This window comes from Paracoccidioides brasiliensis, assembly GCF_000150735.1.
Source record: "Paracoccidioides brasiliensis Pb18 unplaced genomic scaffold supercont2.3, whole genome shotgun sequence".
In the NCBI taxonomy this organism is placed as follows: Eukaryota; Fungi; Ascomycota; class Eurotiomycetes; order Onygenales; family Ajellomycetaceae; genus Paracoccidioides; species Paracoccidioides brasiliensis.
In genome coordinates this window covers 145022-164322 of record NW_011371360.1, presented here as the reverse complement: position 1 = coordinate 164322, position 19301 = coordinate 145022, and the positions used below count along the sequence as shown (strand labels likewise).

The 19301-nt window shown below is 46.3% G+C and overlaps 8 protein-coding genes across 8 annotated transcripts; 5 read left to right on the top strand and 3 right to left on the bottom strand.

Annotated features, from left to right (window-relative positions):
* Positions 1-426: 426 nt before the first annotated feature.
* PADG_02438 (uncharacterized protein) lies at positions 427-1741 on the bottom strand (the record flags this gene model as incomplete). Its single annotated transcript, XM_010760152.1, has 2 exons — positions 427-1407; positions 1568-1741. 2 exons carry the CDS (start codon positions 1739-1741, stop codon positions 427-429), a joined length of 1155 nt encoding a protein of 384 aa, XP_010758454.1.
* A 1386-nt stretch (positions 1742-3127) lies between these two features.
* On the top strand, positions 3128-4008 carry PADG_11426 (uncharacterized protein; the record flags this gene model as incomplete). The annotated part of the gene is made up of 2 exons (XM_010760596.1): positions 3128-3408; positions 3903-4008. 2 exons carry the CDS (start codon positions 3128-3130, stop codon positions 4006-4008), a joined length of 387 nt encoding a protein of 128 aa, XP_010758898.1.
* A 541-nt stretch (positions 4009-4549) lies between these two features.
* PADG_02437 (uncharacterized protein) lies at positions 4550-4996 on the top strand (the record flags this gene model as incomplete). The annotated part of the gene is made up of 1 exon (XM_010760151.1): positions 4550-4996. One exon carries the CDS (start codon positions 4550-4552, stop codon positions 4994-4996), a length of 447 nt encoding a protein of 148 aa, XP_010758453.1.
* Positions 4997-6562: 1566 nt separating this feature from the next.
* On the top strand, positions 6563-8446 carry PADG_02436 (uncharacterized protein; the record flags this gene model as incomplete). Its single annotated transcript, XM_010760150.1, has 3 exons — positions 6563-6796; positions 6952-7296; positions 7403-8446. 3 exons carry the CDS (start codon positions 6563-6565, stop codon positions 8444-8446), a joined length of 1623 nt encoding a protein of 540 aa, XP_010758452.1.
* Positions 8447-8903: 457 nt separating this feature from the next.
* PADG_02435 (snoRNA-binding rRNA-processing protein NOP14) lies at positions 8904-11696 on the bottom strand (the record flags this gene model as incomplete). Its single annotated transcript, XM_010760149.1, has 2 exons — positions 8904-11342; positions 11415-11696. The coding sequence occupies 2 exons, from the start codon at positions 11694-11696 to the stop codon at positions 8904-8906; spliced, it is 2721 nt and encodes a 906-aa protein (XP_010758451.1).
* A 269-nt stretch (positions 11697-11965) lies between these two features.
* PADG_02434 (uncharacterized protein) lies at positions 11966-13375 on the top strand (the record flags this gene model as incomplete). The annotated part of the gene is made up of 5 exons (XM_010759686.1): positions 11966-12008; positions 12065-12184; positions 12248-12296; positions 12349-12485; positions 12564-13375. 5 exons carry the CDS (start codon positions 11966-11968, stop codon positions 13373-13375), a joined length of 1161 nt encoding a protein of 386 aa, XP_010757988.1.
* Positions 13376-13685: 310 nt separating this feature from the next.
* On the bottom strand, positions 13686-16202 carry PADG_02433 (uncharacterized protein; the record flags this gene model as incomplete). Its single annotated transcript, XM_010759685.1, has 8 exons — positions 13686-14667; positions 14729-14850; positions 14915-15188; positions 15251-15390; positions 15454-15688; positions 15744-15817; positions 15873-16082; positions 16137-16202. 8 exons carry the CDS (start codon positions 16200-16202, stop codon positions 13686-13688), a joined length of 2103 nt encoding a protein of 700 aa, XP_010757987.1.
* Positions 16203-16504: 302 nt separating this feature from the next.
* On the top strand, positions 16505-19138 carry PADG_02432 (uncharacterized protein; the record flags this gene model as incomplete). Its single annotated transcript, XM_010760148.1, has 1 exon — positions 16505-19138. The coding sequence occupies one exon, from the start codon at positions 16505-16507 to the stop codon at positions 19136-19138; it is 2634 nt and encodes an 877-aa protein (XP_010758450.1).
* Between the last annotated feature and the right edge of the window lie 163 nt (positions 19139-19301).

Below are 19301 nucleotides of genomic sequence, written 5' to 3'. Positions count from 1 at the left end.
TCCTTCCCCGACCCCTGCGGCTCCGTAAAACCCTACATAAAAGATCCGAGCCATCACGGGGGTGCTTTTCTGTTCTCACCCCCGTCCGAGGATTAGGCCAATAGCACGACTAGTTGAGCGCGGAACTATATTATGTTGACCCCCGTCCATAGGAAGGAGACCCCTTTTTAAAAAAACATCACCTCTTGGGGGGGGGGGCAGGCAAAATGGCAGATGCACTAAGGCAAAAGATTGGGGGGGGGACCACTATTAATGCTTGTTAGTTTTAAATGGATGACCCAGAGCCTGCGATTTTGAAGCAGGCAAAAGGTGGGCTAGCACCCATTAAGCCACGTTTTAAGAACTTCGCAGCCGAGCAAGACACAGCTGCAAGGCATATCAAGGTATCATCATACGTCTAATTAAAACGCAGATGGAGAGGCTACCTCAGTCATGATCATCTTCCGTTAAGCCTGGACAGCCTCCCATTTCCTCGGTTTCGTAGCGATACTTGCACCAGAAGCAATATCGATATTTCTCGCGGAGGTACATCACCACCCTGAACAACCGATCCTGGGCGCTTAAAGCATTAAACTCTGCCAGCTCCTCGTCTTCGCTTTCTTCCAATTCAACTTCAAGAACTTCTCCTTCTGCATTTCGACCTAAGGCAAGCCTATCATCCGGCTCTAGCTGGTCATCGCCATATGTCGGAAGATTTTCGAGGTTCGGTATCAGGTCTGGGTTTTTGGAGGAGAGTGACTGGTACAGGCCACGACGAGCTTGCTGATTGCGCAAACTCTCCTCCCGAGCGCGGACGAGGCCACGATAGAGTACGTTGATTTGCGATGTTGGCTTGGTGTGGCGCTTTGCGTTACCAGTAGCAGTAGATATGGATGGTTGTGTGGAATTGGCTTTGAGGCCTTGTTTGGTAGGATCCTTTGGTGATGTTTCCGTACGGTCTCGGTCACTAAGGCTCATGTTCTCTTCATCTTCAACCTGCTCAACATCCAATCTTTCTGCGACCTTTTGGGCGGCGATGAACAATCCCTCAGTCCTCTTTTCTTCTCTTTCACGCCTAACCCTCTCTCTAAAATCGTCTTCTTCAGCCTTAACTCTCTTCGTTTCACTTTCAGCTTGCTCTCTTATTTTTCGCTTTTTCTCACTATCCATCCCGATCCCTCCTCTATCCTCCTTGACCATCACATTTAGAGGTTCTGTGAGTCGCCGGTTCCACTCATCAACACCAGATGCGTATTCGGGAGACCGATCTTTTCCAAGAGCAGTTCCTGGCTTGAAGCCTAGTTTAGCCATCATCTGAAAACCTTTGTTCGAGGGGTCAAGAGCGCTAGTAGAGAGCGCGGAGTCTCTTCGAGCAGCCTCAGCAGCAGCCCGCTCTGCTTTGGACGGGACACGGGACTTGGCTTCAGACTACGAATGAGAAGCGTACACGCTGTCAGCAACTCATAATGGCATGTCTATGGGAGGCAGTATGGTGCAGTTTGCTGTGGTTACAAAACATAACAATATAAGCAAGGGAGACAACGATATCACGGTTTACGTCAGTTAATTTGTGCAGGATTCAACGAACCTCCCTTTGCTTTCTCAAGCGCATTTCACTGTATGTTTCCTTCCGCCCCTGTGGCCTAGATGGCTCGACAATAGTCATTGACATGTAGTCCTCTACTTCCTCCTCGTTCTCTGCATTCTTATTGTCTCCTTGGCTTCCGCCTGAGCGCTTCGAGAATGAAGGATGGTGAGGCATGTTTATGCCACACCCAAAACTTTGAATGGCCAAATTGCGCAGTCACCGTATATATCATGGAACTAGAATGTTATCCATCTTTATCCCCGTCATAGTCAGAAGCTGGCGAAGGGCCTCGCGGTTGGTTGAATGCTGTCGACTTTCTTTCCGCAGAGTGTTTTAAGGAAGCTTTGAGCTCCGTCCTGCGATTACTTGGCACGTCATGTGATCTCCGCTCGATCTTACAGATACAACAGATGATGTTGATTCACTATGCGCAACTATGTCGTCAACAACGGCTTACGGTTGGATTCAGGCTTCTTTAAGGATTAAAGGCGTCCATCTACTGCCATAGCTTCCACATATATGCAGAAACTGATCCATTCATTATGCTCAACAAAGGGTTTGGGAACATGTCACAATCCTTGGGCATATTTCAGCTTCCCACACAGTCACTCGACAACGTACCTTTTTTGAATTTTCACCAGGTTTGCTCTGCGTAAATAACAAGTAAATAAACTTGCTTCAATTATGGTGAAAGATATTATCGGATTCCTTTGCCTAAGCCAAAGGATACGTTTTGCGAAACATGTTGAGCAAATGGCATTTTAATATTTCGACAAATTCTCTCATCAAGCGGATGAAGTGTAACTACTGTCTGGTGCAAAAATTCTCTCCAAAAACCTGTGAATTGGGTGCATTGGGACAACAAACGCTCCAACTGGCTGGTTCATCCCAAAAATTTTCCAGTTCTCTTTTCACCTTTTGATTTTTAATTGGCTCGGAAAGCAGTTCATAAAAAGGCAGCCGCCCCGCGACCCGCGACCCGCGATCTGCAAGCAAGCATGTTGGTGGCATCATCGATATGGAGAGATGCGTGGGGATGCAGCCTAGCTGTTTGGTGTTCGTATGACACATCATTGTGTGAGATGGCAACGCAACGTACCATAGTCTCGAGCGTTCGTCTCTAACTACATCCTGTTGGAGGGGTGGAATTGGAGGTTCTAAATACCCAAGGGTGGTGTTATCATGTTTCGAAATGGCTTCTCAATACCTCTCTTCTGTGGGAGTTGCTGAAACATGTGCGTTTGGGCACAAGACTGCGCCCGATGGTCATTCCAGGCCTAATACATCGTGTGTGGTCATATCCGTACATCCTTGTCAGACATTTACCATATCGTTGGTTGAAGAAAACGCCGAACCGCATCGTCGAAATACCCCATCCTCTTCAGGAAAGGTGGCTAAAATCGCGGAAAGCAATTAGTTTCCGTGCGCCACTTCCTCGGGTGGGATTTTTTTTTTTTTTTTTTTTTTGTGGAAATACTTCCTGACTGGGCCTGGATAGACAACGAGGAGATGAACTGCGGCAGCTTTAAAGCATTACGTTGAGATGGCATCTGTACTGCAATGCTATGTTCGGTTGCTGTGATCTGTAGTCCCAGAAGCTTCGATCCCCTGCGTTATTTCAACGACTTCCAAACCGCAAGTGAGGCTGCCTCGAACCCGGACGTGTCCAAACGTGACCACTTTGGCTTTGGTGCGTGGTGGAGGATTTGCCAGGGAATGCATGTTGCAGAGCGTTCCATCTTTCTTGGAGTTTCACGTATGCTATGGGACTTTGGGTTCGGCATAGCCCGTGATGCGCAGGGAAACGAAATTGTCCCAGACCCAGAGAAGTTGAAGGAAAGGTTGGGTTTTTTTTGCCGCAGCGGTTCCCAATGAAGATTACCCCGCGTTCTGAGAAGCACGCAGAAATAATTCGCGCCGAATGGGACTAATGTTTTCCTTTATTGGACGGCGATATGCAGTGGAAGGATATTTCAAAATAGATTGTTCGCTAGCATAATTTCCATCTCTCCGACGTTTTACCGCGTAAGAAGACGCTGCGAATTCAACCTCTCATCGGGTCCCCAATCATTTAGCAGAGGTTTTTTTTTTTTTTGTCTTTGGCAGAAATATAAAGTACAAAGAGTGACATGACAGTCAGTTAAATGGGAGATGTAGGGACCAGAAGAGGGCGCGGCAATGAGAAGCGTGCCATTCCCATAGCCGCCATTTAGTGGGCGCGTATGAAACAAATGGGAATAGATTAACTACGGCCTTGACTTCCCCTGCGTGCTTCTCCGTAGCTCCACAGCAGTTCCCTAAGCAAAATAAGTTAGCAAAAACTGTGTGAAGGAAGGCAGATGGACCTCAATCGTTCTCCAGCTGAACACCTGAAGTTCGAGAATCTCAAGCATCTTTCAGGAGCATCACAAGCCAAGATTTGTGACCAGTTTTGGTTTTAAAAGACACTTGACGGCTGGATACGCCAGTCTCCCCTGACACGCCCCTGAGCCCTAATTAGTTAGCCCATGGGCACGAATAATTTAGCAGAGCCTCACAGCAAGAGACAGCAGCATGAATCAGTGAGCCATAGCAGGTAACTACCTTTTAGCTCACGGAATGCCAGACCAGCAACATGCCTGGAAGCTGCGTGTCGCGTTGGTTGTGTCTTTTCGCAAACCTTCGGGTTGCGCCGCTGTCCCCAGCCCTCCCCGCAAGTTGGCATTGGATGTTTGATCCTCGAGAGAGCTGTTCTCAACCTCTTGTCGACAGAGAATGCACCCCATTCGTGATAATGGAGATGGGGAATGGCAGGCAAGCAAGTCAACCTATGATATGTAGCGTATTTCTCTGTTGCTCTCGTTACCTCCGTTTAATCATTTTTGCTAGCCCTTAACTAGTTACCTGGATGCTCTGATTAGTTACGAGTCAGCAAGGACCTACTCACCCGAACAACACCATACAGGTATTAAGTAAACACCAACAAGATAACGTCTGGTAGCAATGCTCCTCCCAGACAAAAATTTGCGGGCGATACCCCCCCCAATCCCCTCCTCCTTGGCCCATCCCCTATCCACGAGCTGGCCCCGCATCACCGCCGATCCCGGCCGGGAAAGCCTCGATCTACGCAATAGCGTGTTCGATCTAAATTCCGCCCTTGCCTATGGCGGTAACAAAACACGCACGTTGGAACAGCTCGTAGCCGAAGGGCATGCCCAAGGTTGTGCCACTCTCGTCAGCAACGGTGGCGTCCAGAGCAACCACGCCAGACAAGCGGACTGCTTGGGCGGCCCGTCTCGTCCAGGAGCACTGGGTCGAGTGGGAAGAAACCCAGGCTACGAGACGGTAGGCAACATGCAATTTTCACGGATATGCACCTTGACAAATCTGGCTTCGGCATTTGAGCATAAAATCCACGGCCCTCGAGTTTGTTTGCGGAGTTGGGATTAACGGCGGCAGCGGGAATGTTTTTAATGTTTTGTATGCCCATCTCGGTGGGCAGCTGGCCTTGAATGAATGCACTATTCTCACATAGGCAACTAACTATTAACTGGCTGAATCAAAGGTTGTTTGAACATCATGAGTTTGATTTGAAGACTTTTTCACGCGAAACCTGACGCTTTTCAGATATAGAATCCAAATTTCAATGCACAGATTCCCCTGGTAACCAAGTTAATTAACTAGTTTAACTTATATTAACTAAACTAAAGCTAAATTAATTTCGTTTAAAATGCAATTACATAGTTGCCTACAGCATAAAAGAAACCCCCGAACTGGGATGTTTTAACTCGGGAATTAGGTGCTATTTCTGGTTGGATAGTTGCAGTAATAAAATAACCCCTATTTTCTTACCCAATCGCTAACGAGTTGATGGGATCGGATATTATGAAGGATTTTGCTCCATGGATAACTAAGTTTCGTCGAAGCACTCGGGAAGTTAACTGCATAGTTAAACTCCCTACGCCACCACTGTCGTTTCAGTGTTGGATCTCTCTCCCTTTAACTTCAGTTACCCATTCCTCAAACATGCTGCGTTACATCTAATCTGTCGGCTATCGAATGACTGCATGCCTCTCTCTATATATTTACTTCACTTGAGTTATTAGTATCATAACTAGCCGACCGGCAGATCGTCGAGCCAGAAAGCAAAGCCCGCCGGAGAGCACCATTTTAACTTCTGATCCTAGCCAAGGGCCAAAATATCATCCCCCGGCGCTTGAAATAGCAACGCATGGAGCCGTTGATGAAGAAATGAATGAGGTTGTTAAAAGGTTTCTAGCCAGAACCTTTTTGCCCGGGCAGCTTCACTTCAGGTAGTTATTTATCTCTTCGGTTAGAGTTGTGATACTACCCTTTTGCCGTTGTAAAATGTACGTGGCTTGAACTGAAGAGCTTTGAAACAGATTCTCAACTAATTAACTTGTTAACTGATGATTGATAACTAATATATTGAAGAGGGGACGAAGCTAAGCTTTTCCCTTGCTATTTGGCAAAACGCTATTTTGTTCTCTCCTGCTGATGTTTTGAGTCTTTGCCTTGTCTTTCTTGCTGACAGCTTACGACATGCTCACAGCCACTTAACTATCTATCTACTTTTGAATACTTAGTCAAATAGCATCTGGATATAACTAACCATAATAACCATACATGAACACTATTCGCACAGAATGACGGCCAAGACTGTGTGCGATGGACTCCCCCGCACCCAGGACTCCACTTTCAGAGGGGGGTTGCATTTTGTATTTGGCAAGGTTTCTGGCGCGCGGGCTCAATCCTATTACTATTTTGAATGATCGCTGATAGCAGCAAGATGGTTTCCTGCAGGAGACATGCCATATTGCATGGGGTGGTGTCACGGAAAGGCAGTTTATATATATCATCTCCTTCATCTTGCTGTTATTTTTATTTATTTATTTATTTATTTATTTATTTTTGCGGTTCGTTAATTAGTTACTTTTATGATTTCCTCTCTTCGTTCCTGTTGCATATAATTCTTTTGCTTGCTGCATATGTCTCATGGCGGTATATGCATCTCTGGTTCTCCTGATATCCCTTCTGAATGCCTTGCAGTTGGTACATGCCGTGGACCCTTTGGTTAACTTGGGCTATGCCAAATACAGAGGAGTACAAAATCCCGGCGGAGTTACTCATTGGCTTGGTATGCGATATGCAGCACCCCCCTTAAGCCAACTCCGCTTCGCGGCACCGAAGGATCCCCTGAAGGAGACGAAGGATCAGATTGCTGATCAAGTAAGCCTTCATGTCTTCGTGTTCTTTTATTTTATTTTATTTTTTTTAAATTCTCTCTCTCTCTCTCTTTTCTTTTCTTTTCTTTTACGTTCTTGATCTAGATCGAAGTGGTGTGAGTATTTGGCAGTAGGATATGGCTGAGACACATTCCACAGCACGGTCTCGCATGTCTGGGAACCCGCGTCGTGCCACACAAGCATACATCGGAAGATTGTCTCTTCATCAACGTCTATGCGCCGTCGAAAGCTAAACCGAATGCTAAGCTACCTGTTTATTTTTATATTCAAGGTGGTGGCTTTAACGGCCTTGCTGGATCAAGGCTGAATGGCACTGGGATTATTGAGGCTTCTGCCATGAATGTCATCGTTGTGACCTTCAACTATCGTGTTGGGCTTTACGGTTTCCTTGCAGGCAAAGAAATCAAAGAGAAAGCTAGTCTTAACAATGGCCTTAAAGACCAAATTAAGGCTCTTGAATGGGTTAAGGCGCATATTAATAAGGTATGTACCGTCGCTCATGTTTTCTGTTCAACGAACGAGAGATATCAAATATTGATCGCTGGCCGGGAGTGAAGTTGGACATTTCTTATGCTAACTTAATTTTCAGTTTGGCGGAGACCCCAACCATGTCACAATCGGTGGAAATAGCGCCGGCGCTGCCTCCGTATATTATCTGCTCACAGCATTTGGGGGGAAGAGTGTCAATACTTTCCATGCGGCAGCAGCGGGCTCTCCCTCGTTTGGAACTCAGTTAACAATCAAAGAAAGCCAATATATGTATAACAACCTTGTCAAAAATACGAAATGCAACGGCAAGGATTCTCTCGCATGTCTCCGCAAGATGGACGCAGCGAACATCCAAAGGCTCGACAAAACCTACCCCCTCCCGGGCAGCAATGCCCCGCCATTATTCATGTACAGCCCAACCATCGATGGCGATTTAATCACGGACTATACCTACAGGCTCATCGGAGCTGGAAAAATAAAGAAAGTTCCTACGATATTCGGCTCAGACACTAACGAGGGCACCGTCTTCATCCCCAAAAAGACAAAAAGCTTCAAAGAATCTGACGACTTCCTGAAGAACCAATTTCCAGCCCTGCAGCAAAAGCACCTGGACAAGATCCACAAGCTTTTCCCGAAGACCAATGATGATTTTCCCAACTCTGGACCATACTGGCGCCAAGCCAGCAATGCCTATGGTAATATGCGGTACAATTGTCCCGCTCTCGCTTTAAGCCTTGCCAGCAGCACATGGGGCAACCACGAAAAAGCATGGCACTTTCACTACGACGTCGACGACCCGCCATCTACGAAATCTGGCGTTGGGGTTGGCCACACGGCTGATCTTCCTGCCATTTGGGGTCCTGCGCACGGCTATGGACCACAGTCATACATGCGTGGAGGTGTCAATGCGCCTATTGTGCCCCTTATGCAAAGTTACTGGACGAGTTTCATCCGCAGCTATGATCCAAATACGCACAGAGCTAAAGGCAGCCCTAAGTGGGGGACAGTTTTGAATAAGAAAGGTGATAGAGTGCTGCACAACTTGTATGTCAAGACAGGCAAGACGGAGACGAGGGTGATCGATAAAGGGCAGCTCACGAAATGCGAGTACCTGATTAAGGTCGGGGTGGAGCTTAAGATGTGATTTCTTAATATTTGTCTTTTGTACAGTATATTCTATCGGTTTTTTAATAATTTATTTACTTTTTTTTTTCTTTCTTTCTTTTTTTCTTTTTTTCTTTTTGGGTGCGGTCGGCTTTTCCAAAACTTGGTTGCCTCATAGACAGGCCTTGTGGATGTTGTCATTTTCTCACACATGTCAGTATTTCTGCATATATACCCTGTTTAGAAACAGTTACAGAGAATTAAGAATAAGATGATTCTAACATCACTATTGACATTACACGGCTTGCGCTTTTTAGTTTTCTCGTTTTATAAACCATTTCTTGAAAAATATGAGAAAAATATCAGAGGGGAGGCGTACCCTGGCTCTCCCAAGAACAACGCATCTAGGAGTATGTAGCCAGGAATGGGGGTATACAGAGCATATACAACGAAGCAAAAGCAACACGATAACCAAAAATGACCCCAGAAAATGCAATCTACCTCTTTGCCTTCCTAGCTTTCTTCTCTTTCTCATAGGCCTTTGCCTCTCTCCCCTCTTCGCCCTGAATCTCTGCGACAAGTCTACGATACTTGCGCTCATACTCCGCATCCTTTTCGCGCTTCTCACGGAGACTTTCGCGCGCAATGAAGTTTGCATCTTTACGCAGTTCGCGCATAGCCCCCTTGCGCTCACGCTTATGCTCCGCTTTCAATTTATTAAGCTTGGCACGTTCACGATCAGGATCGTAGTGGCGGTGCGGGTTGAAGGATTCCTCGAATTTAGGTATGGCGGTTTTAATCGCGAGAGGTCGGTGGTTGTGTAGTACAAGAGGGCGGCGGGCGAGGTCCGACTGCTTAAGCAGCGCCTGGAGCTTGTCACAGATTCTACGAAGCTGATCGGAGAGTGTGGAAGAGAGGTTGTTGTTAATGGATTTGCTAAGGTGCTTAAGGACACGGTTGGCTGGGGAAAAAATGTCGCAGAAGGCTGATTTAGAGGTCCAGAGATCGGCGGCCTGGTCGAGGAGATCGACAAAGGTACTGAGTAAAGACAATTTGATAGTTTCTTGCTCAACTGTGTCAGCAGAAGAGTCGGAGAGAATATCCCAAAATGCAGGTTTTCTGATTGGTGCTGACGAGGAGAGCTTCGATGGGGTTATTATTCGTAAGGAAGCAGTTGGTTTTCTAATGGGAAAGAACCCAAATGTGGTTTGGGGTTCGCTGGGCGCTAGGATACATAGCGCATTTAGCACGTAGTTAATGAATTCCGGTATATATCGCTTAGCTAGAGTTTGATATTGGATGCAAAGGGTTGCAATATAGGCACCAGTCACAACATCGCCAATGTTGGTGATATTGCTCTGGCCAAGGTATCTACCCATTGCAAGCATGGATGGAGTGACGACCGCATGAAAATGGTCAGATGTGGGGAATATGGTTGCGACGCCTGTTAAGATAACAAGATCTCCTGGTAGCAATTCCAAAGGGCGATTGTCTGACATCTCTCGTAGATGGTTTCTCATCGCAGTAGCCACTGGTTCTGGTTGAGATTTGGTCATCGAGTGGATATGTCGCAGTAAATTCTCAAGGACAGCGAATGGTGGGTGGTTTGGTTGGTTAGCCAGGAACGCAGTATGCTGCACAAGCACCTTCGAAAAGGCAGCAAGTTTTGATTTATTGTCGCCGTGGAGTCGAGGATGGTGGAGAGCTCGGATTCTCTGGACAATGGTTGGCAGGTCTTCAGTTTTGGCAGCCTGTATTATTTGCAAAAAATGCTCATGGTTTTCTGGACATGGGTATGTATATGCCAGGGACCGATTTCCCGAGACTGTGGAAAGACCCGCATTGGTGTCCGCAAACCCTTTTCCATCATCTGCGTCGGGGGGAAGGACTAAACTCCCAATGAATTCATCTTCTTTATCTTCGGATTCTTCTTCATCAGCCGAGCTGGCAATGTCACTCTCGTCCAAAGAGAGATCCGCTTCGGAATCGGACTCAACAAGGTCGCTATCGATGATAAAATCATCTTCTTCCTCAACCCCAAGCTCAGTCACGCTACTGGGCTGAGCTAATCCAAATGCCTTCGCATCGTCCCGCTCTGATTCATCCCCCATTTCTCTATCGCTAGCGTTTTCCTCGTTCTCGGATGATTCGTCATTCTCTCCTTGCATTCTCCTGAGTCTCTCCTTTTCTAGTTGTTTTAGCTTCTCTGCTTCCTCTTCTGCCCTCTCTTCTTCCGTCTTTGTACGGTCTAATGGTTTAGCTCGTTTCTCGAACGCCAGTTGCTTCAGCCGTTGATCATATTCCTTATCAGCCTGGTCTCTATCCTTTCCATTTAAGAGTGCTGCGCGATCTGGATTCATTGTCGCGATAAGATCAGGTTTTGGCAAGGATTCCGGCTCAGGTTTTTTTACTCCTCTCATCATCTCAAAGATTTCGGGAAGACCTTTATCAAGAGTCGCTCGCAAATCGTCATCATCCTCCTTCGCCTTTTGACGCTCATATTTATGAAATTTTGACTTTGCGATGAGTTCCTTCATGACTTCATTTTTCGATTTCTTCCGTTCTGGTGGCCCCTCCTCCTCTGAATCGTCAGCCAGTCCCTCCATATCGTCTTCTTCAACCAGGCGCCTCCGTTTTCGTGCTATTCCGGAGTCTCCATCTTCATCAGAACCATTCAGATCGTCCTCATGAAAATCGTCTCCATCTTCCTTGTCAAAGATTAGAGCTTGCCCCAAATGCGTAAGTTCAATCTCATCCTCTTCATCCTCAAGATTAAACACTGACTCCTTCTTTAGTTTCTTCTGACTCTCTCGTGCAAAGCGTTCTACTGCCCTTTCTTCGGGGGTCATTGTCGGATCATTTTCACCGAATCGTCGATCAAGAAGTGTACCAACTTTGCCCCGACGGTGCATTTCTTTAAGCAGTGTTTCCTTCCTCTAGATCAGATAAGTCAGCATACGATATTTCCAGGAAGGAAATAGAACATATGAGCAAGTAGGAAAGCAAACCCTTTGCTCTCCAAGCCCTTTTGTAACTCCTGGTCTGGACTGTGGCGCCTCGTGGTTCGATCGCGAAGCAAAACTGAATTTTGCAGGCCTTGAAGGCGTTTTAACTTCGAAGGGATTGAATCGCTCCCGTATTCCCGCGAGCGCAGCATTACGCTGTATTTTGTTTGCGGCGGCCGCACCGGACTTCGCATTTTTCTGCTTCTGCTTCTTCGACTGTTGGGGACCCAGAATGCCGCTTTCCCGAAGAGAGGCCTTCAGCTGCTTAAGCTGAGAAGGGGCCATTATTGCGATATTAGTCTTCGGACGGAGCACAAGAGGTGTGGGTTGAATGCCTAGTTGTTGGATAACAGTGATATTTTTTAGACCGAAAGTACATAATTTTAGTGCCGGAAAAGAGGCGGCTCACCGCCTTTGACTAGTTAAGTGTAAGTAGTTAAGTTAATGTTCTGCCACTTCACACAGCCAATGTTTAACCGACTTTACATACTCCGTATGCACTACATCGTTCGATAGCTGCAGCAAGGTGGCTGTAATAGAGGACAGCAATAGATATGGCTTCACAAAATAATGATCGTGTTGTATGGCTATGTCTAGGTATGCTTTTATCGCATTCTATCTCCCTATTCAACGTAACTAAATCCTCTTTGCAGGTGTCACACTCTTCTTTGCCGTCCGCGGGATTGCTTCTGAGCTCCATCGAATCCGAGAGCTCACTGCAATCAGGAAAGGAGAGAAAGATGACCAGGTAATTGGTGAAGGGACCGAGGATGGTAAAAAGGACCCCCTCAACGCGCATTTGGGATAACTAACGTCGATTGCAGCTCTTAAGTTAGAAACTCTGCAGAAGTTATCTGAAAGCACGAGTTTCGATCTCCGAGTAGCGTAAGGAATGATGAATGTATGCTCTGAGATAGAGACTCTAACAGCTATGTAGGGCATTAAGGATTATATCCGAGAGATCGACTAAAGGATCTACTCGGGATCTACTTCTGGAAGACCTCTCAAGCAAGGATCCATCTCTCCGCAACAAGGCTCTGAATGCTCTATATTTTTTGGTCTCCAATAGGTCTTGTAAGTGTTCCTCGTTATATTATTCCTTTGCATTTCCACCTTTGTAAGTACTGCTAATTATGCGTGTCTCTCTCACAGTGTCCCGTTCGTCAGTCTCCAGCCGACTGAAAGACCTGCCCACCTATACTGCCCTTGTCGATTGTCTGTGTAACTTTCTCCCAGAGCATAAAGAAGAGAACAACAATTCAGTTTCACCAATTCTTCCTATAACACGGCCACAGGGCGAGAAGAAAGCCCTAATTACTCTTGACATTATCCTAAGAGAAAACATCCCCGCTGCGCTAGAGGCTGGCGTTATCAGCCGATGGCTTTCGAAATATCCGTTTCCCTGCGTCACCCATGACGAATCCAAAAGCGCAGACGTGGTCCTCTTAACGAAAACGTGGTGTACAGATGACGCGGTAATGAGTTCTATCGTCGGAACCCTCTCCTCCCACCAAGAGGGCATCAATCAGCTGCGGAAATACGGGCTCATGGGTAGTAGAATGGAAGAGCATACAGGTAGTATATATGACGATGAAATTGGTGGAAGTTATGACGATGGTGGTAATAGTGATAATGACAGCGGTAGTGATAGCGATGTCTGGATGGTTGGTGGTGAAGATACAGCCGGCTTATCATCATGGACGGAGGGGCGACGACGTCAGGAAAGGACAACTGAAGAACAAGCGCTGCGGCGGCGACGGAGGGAAGCCATGGTTTTCAGTGAAGGTGGACGACCTTTGGGGAGAGATGATATTATACATCCTGTTCGGAGTAGGATGGACGAGGATATCGAAGCTGAGTTAGAATTGTTGGCGGATGAGGTTGATCGTGACCTTGAAGAAGAGTTAGAAGCTGAAAGACAGGGAAGGACGCGACGATCATGGCCGATGTGGCCTCTGTGGTGAAACATGAGGCCACCACATCATGAATTAGGAGATGGAAATAGTTACGAGGCTCCCGGCGTTTTCGGAGCGCTGTTTTTGTTTTAAAAGGCATTTCATTTTGGTAATGACGCCGGTTTATCTATGAGGGAAGACTGCACATGCACGTTTTCGGAGAAATATTATGATACCCCATATTTTTATTTTATTTATTTATTTATTTTTATTTTCCCCCTTTCCCTCTCCTTTCCCCCAAAAGCAGCCATGCAGCATTAAGCGTTGACATTAATCTCTACAATCCTGTATATCTAACTATTGGAGCACTGTAAATTTTTTACAAACCCATCCAAGCTGATTTGGCCAAATGGTGGATCTTCTTCTTGCTATGCTTGACTATCCCCATCATTTTCAGTTCAGATAAAGCATGATAAAACAGTGCCAATGCTTGACGCTCATCAGATTTTTCTATATCCTCCCCCGCTGCTATAGTGTAATAAGCACGCCACAGGTCATAGACATTGACAAGAGAGCCGGTCTCCAGGTAAAGGCTATAGAGAATGGAAATTGACGGTTTAGAGAGCGTTGTATTCTCAGCCTCCGCAGAATTTGCACCCGAAACAAGGTAATCAAATGGCGTGGAAAGTGCTCGCTCCAGGGTGAAACGAGGTCGCGGATTAAACACATCCTTTATGGGCGTTCTTAAGTCATAGAGAAATGCCTCGTGCATGAAGAGATCTTGAGGTGAAATAAGGTTTCTAGATAAGAAATGTTGCAGCGCAGCGCTGAGGTCATCGACGAAAGCAGTGTATTCGGCATCTTGTTTGGATAGTTTTGCTTTGGTTTTGGTGAGTTTGACTCTCTGTCCGACAACCGTGGTTTTATGGGATGAATGATGATCATCATACTCGCTGTGGAGAGGGTCTCTGCCATTATTACATCTTACTAGCGATTGGAGCCTATGGAGTAACTCCTTGAAAACAGCCAAATCCCCAATTCTGGGTGGAAGCGCAGCAAAAAGGCTTTCGATGGCATTTGATGGCAGCTCTTTGATTTCCTCCAGCATATCTCCCACAATTTTTGAACTAAGGAGTTCTCCTGCTAGAGCCTGAATAATAAGTTCGGAAAGCGTAGGCATCTTCGTGGTGTTCAGAAACCGTAACACCGTTTCGAGAAATTCAACGGAATGTAACATGGCGTTCACACTTTCCTGGCCGCCGTGAAGATTGTCTCTGGCGACTTGTGCTAAGAATTTGTCGTCTTCCAAAAGTTTTCGTACTCTTTTCACTTTTCCGTCATCCAACAAGCCTTGGACATACCTAACAATAGTGAGTAATTGCATGGAAGGACCGAAAATACTTGTGTAAGTACAGTACTGACGTGCGGAAAGACGGGATGTTTCGGATTGCTTCGCATAGCTCTGTTTGAAGGCTTGTCGTTGTTGCACTTTTTGAGAGTAATGTAGATAATGGATTGGCGAAGAAATGGGCCATATATGCGTACTAGTTGTGTCAGCGATGTAGCTAAAGAGGGGGGAAGGGGAGTAATTTATTGTGATCTTCTTACCTTAATCCCATTCCCAAAGCTTTCGGGACTTTGAAAATGGTCCTTCGATTTCTCAAAAAGTATTCTGCTCACGTTATGGCCTAGCCATACAGTTCCCTCCTGGCGCATCTGAAGATTGGTGTATATGCGGTCTATAGAGTCACCAGAGTTCTGAACGTCAAACCTGCGTCCTTGTAGCAGATTCACCAGGGACCTTGGAAGCCTGGCTTCAAAAAGTTCGACTGATGTAGTAATTCCAAAAAGAAGAACGAAGGAAATCCGATCAACCCAAGAACTAAAAAAAAAAAAGAAAAACAACATTAGTGTGTGCCTGTTAGAAGATATCAAGTTTCCCACCTGAGAAGTGATATCAGATCCGCTAGTAAAGCTTGATCAAAGGCTTCACTGTCCCGGAAAGCAATGATCACTTTCTTAATCCCCTTCTCTTTTACATGATAATGCAATATATCCAAATCATAGGAAAGAGGCTTTGGTCCCTATTTGAACTTCAGCGTTGATGCATAACGTGGGTAAGGGGAGATTGCGAGTGATAAACCTACGGTCCGGTCCATTGATATACCCTGATCCCCATCATTGCCATCATTGTCATTTGTGGCAGATCGAATGATATGCTTCAAAACGGTTTTCAGATTGGACGCATCTCCAGAATCTAGAGCAACAACCTGTCCAGTGTCCGAGGATTGCATCTGTTCGTGTAGACGAACTAATAGTCGCCCCATGGAAGAAATATTGGAGCCGAGGGCAATCAACCCAGCGGGAATACGTCCATTACAGCTAGAGACATAGAATTGGTCAACAGCTCATTCAAAGAAAGATTCAGACACCGTACCTTTCAGGTGAAGTCAGCTCTACGAACGTAGACACATTCCCCAAAATATCGGAGTCCACGTCACGAAGTATAGCCTAATTGAAAGATCAGAGTCGATTGCTATGATTTAAAATTGTCAGTCCGTAGTACCTGGATTTCCTGCTCCTGGCTAGCCCAGAATCCGCGAAACGTGTTATACCGTAGTTTAACAGATTCCGGGTCCTCTTCCCCTTCAAGCAGAGGTGCAAAGGGCAAACCATTTTGATGCAGCGATGACGACACGCTAGACACTTTACGTCTTTTGGACGGGCGTTCAGTCTGGAAATGAGCCTTATTTATAGGGTTATAGATATACGACGTCTACGCGAGGGTTAGCTTATTGACCGCGAACAGGAATGAAGGGTAAAGGCAAACCTGGTGTTCTAAGCCGTCAAGGTCATTCAACTCACAGTTCTCCTTGCGATTATCAGAAGTGGCCATTTTTATTAAAAAAACCAAAATCTAACGGCAACTTGGCCATTGATTTTTCAATCATCCGAGAGCCATTGGAGCAATATAAAACGAGATATTCTTCAAGTTTTCTTGTCTGGGCTCAAAATGTAAAGCGATGATTAGGAGGATTATATAATCAGATTGGTTAGTTAGTTACACGTCCGTAATATTACCCTTGGGCGTATTATTACTTCTTCGGTCGCTAATCTTTAACATCAACTCCTTTTGAGTTCAAGCAAGGCATAGTTCTTACTTCTTCTCTAATGGTATAATTTCGCTCCTGTACATCCATGCGCCGCTTGAGTCTGTCCGGGGCTCAATGGCATCGTCATGGTGTTCATAAGAGTCGCCTTTGCTCCGGTTTCCCTCCCAATCCTCATCTGCGAAGGCAGTTCTCTTCGACAATAAACCCCCTCTCAAATGAAAATGGTCGCAACAACGAACCTAAAGCTTCAATACGATGGTTTGAGCAGCCTACCCTCTCGAGCAAAGAGAAGATTGAGGTATACCCTGAGAAGGAAGAACAAGCCGAGCAAGAGGTTATTTGGGCCAAAATCAGGGAACTACAAGAGGAACTAAAGGAGATAAAGCAAGGCCCGTTTGGACCCAACAGCCCATTGATGAAACAGCTGTCGGAAAACCAAAGACAAATAGTACGTAACGCGGTCCGCAAATACGAAGAAGAACATGCAGAGGAGGAGGCAAAGGATAATAAGGATTATCAAGATTTTTTTGGCGCCCTCGAAGAAATTATTGCGGAGGAGACTCAAGACTTGGAGACGCGCAAATCAGCTGAATGGAATCCGAAGGAGATGCTGGCACCGGCTAAAACCCCTCCTAAAGAGTCGTTCGAAGTTGAATTAAAAGTCCCGGATACAGCTCAAATGCACGTTAACCGGTTCAATCAAAATTTAAAGCTTCTGATTAAGGACCCAACAAGGGCCCATAGGCAAGAGTTGTGGAGGTCATATCAACGATGTAGAGCAACAATACCAGCCTTCATTGACTTATTACCGGAAGAGACCTTGACCATAATGTGGAACTCTCAAAGCCAGAGCGCCAGCCCCCAAACTCCGCTCTTGGGACATTGGGAGGATTTGGCAGAGGACATACTTTCGAATGGTCGGGACTTAACTCAATCTCAATGGCTGCAGTATATTACTCTTCTTCTTGAAAGTGGACAGTCAAATAAAGCTTTTTCACTGTGGAAAACTCGCGAGAAGCACTTGAACTATGCAGCTGGCACAGAGGTTGAGCAGTTTTGGAACCTAGGGGTTCAGATACTCATAGCTAATGGGGAATTGGAACGCGCGCAGGATATTGCGATGGCATTTCTTGCGGACGACAAATCTCGCCCCCCTCGGATTTTAATACCCATCATAATTGCCTGGGCTAAAATTCCAGGAAATACGAACGGTGCCCGGGCTTGGACTTTGTATCTACGGCTCAAAACGATGTTAGGGACTGACATAATCATGACAGATTATGATTCCATAAGTATTGGCTTTCTCAAAGCTGGCAGAGTTGACATGGCTGTTGCGGTCTTCAAAGATATGATGCTCACTGGACAAACCACTACATCCGACTCAACTTCTCTTTATAACGCCTCCCTGGGTCTGGTTGGAAATCTACAAGCTTCCAGCATCACAGAAGCTGACGTGAATAAAGTATCTCTCTCCGCGTTGACGATAATGCCCCGAAAGTTCCAGAATAAGTTCTTTTATGCTAGTTGGTTGAAGAAGTTAATTGGCATGGGAGAGGTTGATTCCGCCGTTGCGGTCGTTCAATTGATGTACGAACGAGGTATTAAGCCAGATGCAAGACATTTAAACGGGGTCATTGGCGGCTGGCTCCGAAAAGACAACCCTTCTGGCCGAGAAAAGGCTGAGAAGCTCGGATGGGCGATGATTCAGGAACGGATTGACCATGTTTGGTCCCGGCAGAAGAACCCGTCTCCTGGGTCGATTAAGCCATCTGTCTATGATGCTGGGAATGGAACCCGTTTACCGACATATGAAAACCAGACTGTTCCCCCGGCAAGCATCGAGACATTTTCTCTCCTGTTACTCTATTATACCCGACGCGGACAAGACCGCATGGCTAACTACGTCATTGAATGCCTCGAGAAAGCCCAAATGCGACCTAATGCATTCTTCATGAATCACCTCCTCTACGCAGAGTTACGCAAACATGACGTCCTTGGCGTCTGGACTCGCTACCAGCAAATGTCTGCCACCGTTCACCCAGACTTGGAAACATTCGCCTGTCTCTGGGACTGCGGTAAAATCCAATATGACCGCGCCCGACGACCATTCGACGCCAACTTCCCCACCGCTCGAGTTCTCTTCCGAGAGATGATGGATTGGTACTTCAGCCTAACACCACGCAACCAAACCAACGTCCGCCAACTCTTCTCAAAAGATCTCTACGACCAAATTCTCCGCTGCTTCTCCTTCTCCCTTGACCCTCAAGGTACGATCGTCGCCCTGCATTCCCTGCGGCATGCTTTCGGCTACATCCCAGACGTAGTCACAGGCCGCATCCTAATGTTTGAAGTCGTCCGCCTCCTCCCTCCCCTTCCCAAGGCAGATAACAGTAAGAAGGCCCGCCGCCAACGTCGTCGCATATCTATAAATCCGCGAAGTAAAGAAACCCTTCAACATGTGTCTAAATTGTTAGAAACGCTTCGTGATAGGAGAGAAACCCAATTGGCTAAGCAAGGGCTACTAATCGAGGATCTGGACACGAAGGCGCGGAAGGACCATGAGGTCAATCTGTATACAGATCTGCTGCGAGTTGTACTGAGCCGTTTGGCGGAGAATCCTCGTAAGATCGAGGATAAGATCTGCAAGGCAGCTACAGAGATGGGGGAGAGTGAAGAGCTGTATCTGGGGGAACCGGTGCCAGAAGAGTTGTTGCAGTGAACCAGTCTTCACTCAATTTGTTTTTTGTCTTGTGCTGGGTTCAGCTAATTGGGACTTCGGGAATGTCTCGTTTTGGTTTGGACTATTGTCTTTGTTAGAAGTCTTTCAGTCCAAACACCTGCCATTCCTCACTAACTGTTTTTCATTTTCTCCTTTTTCGTGC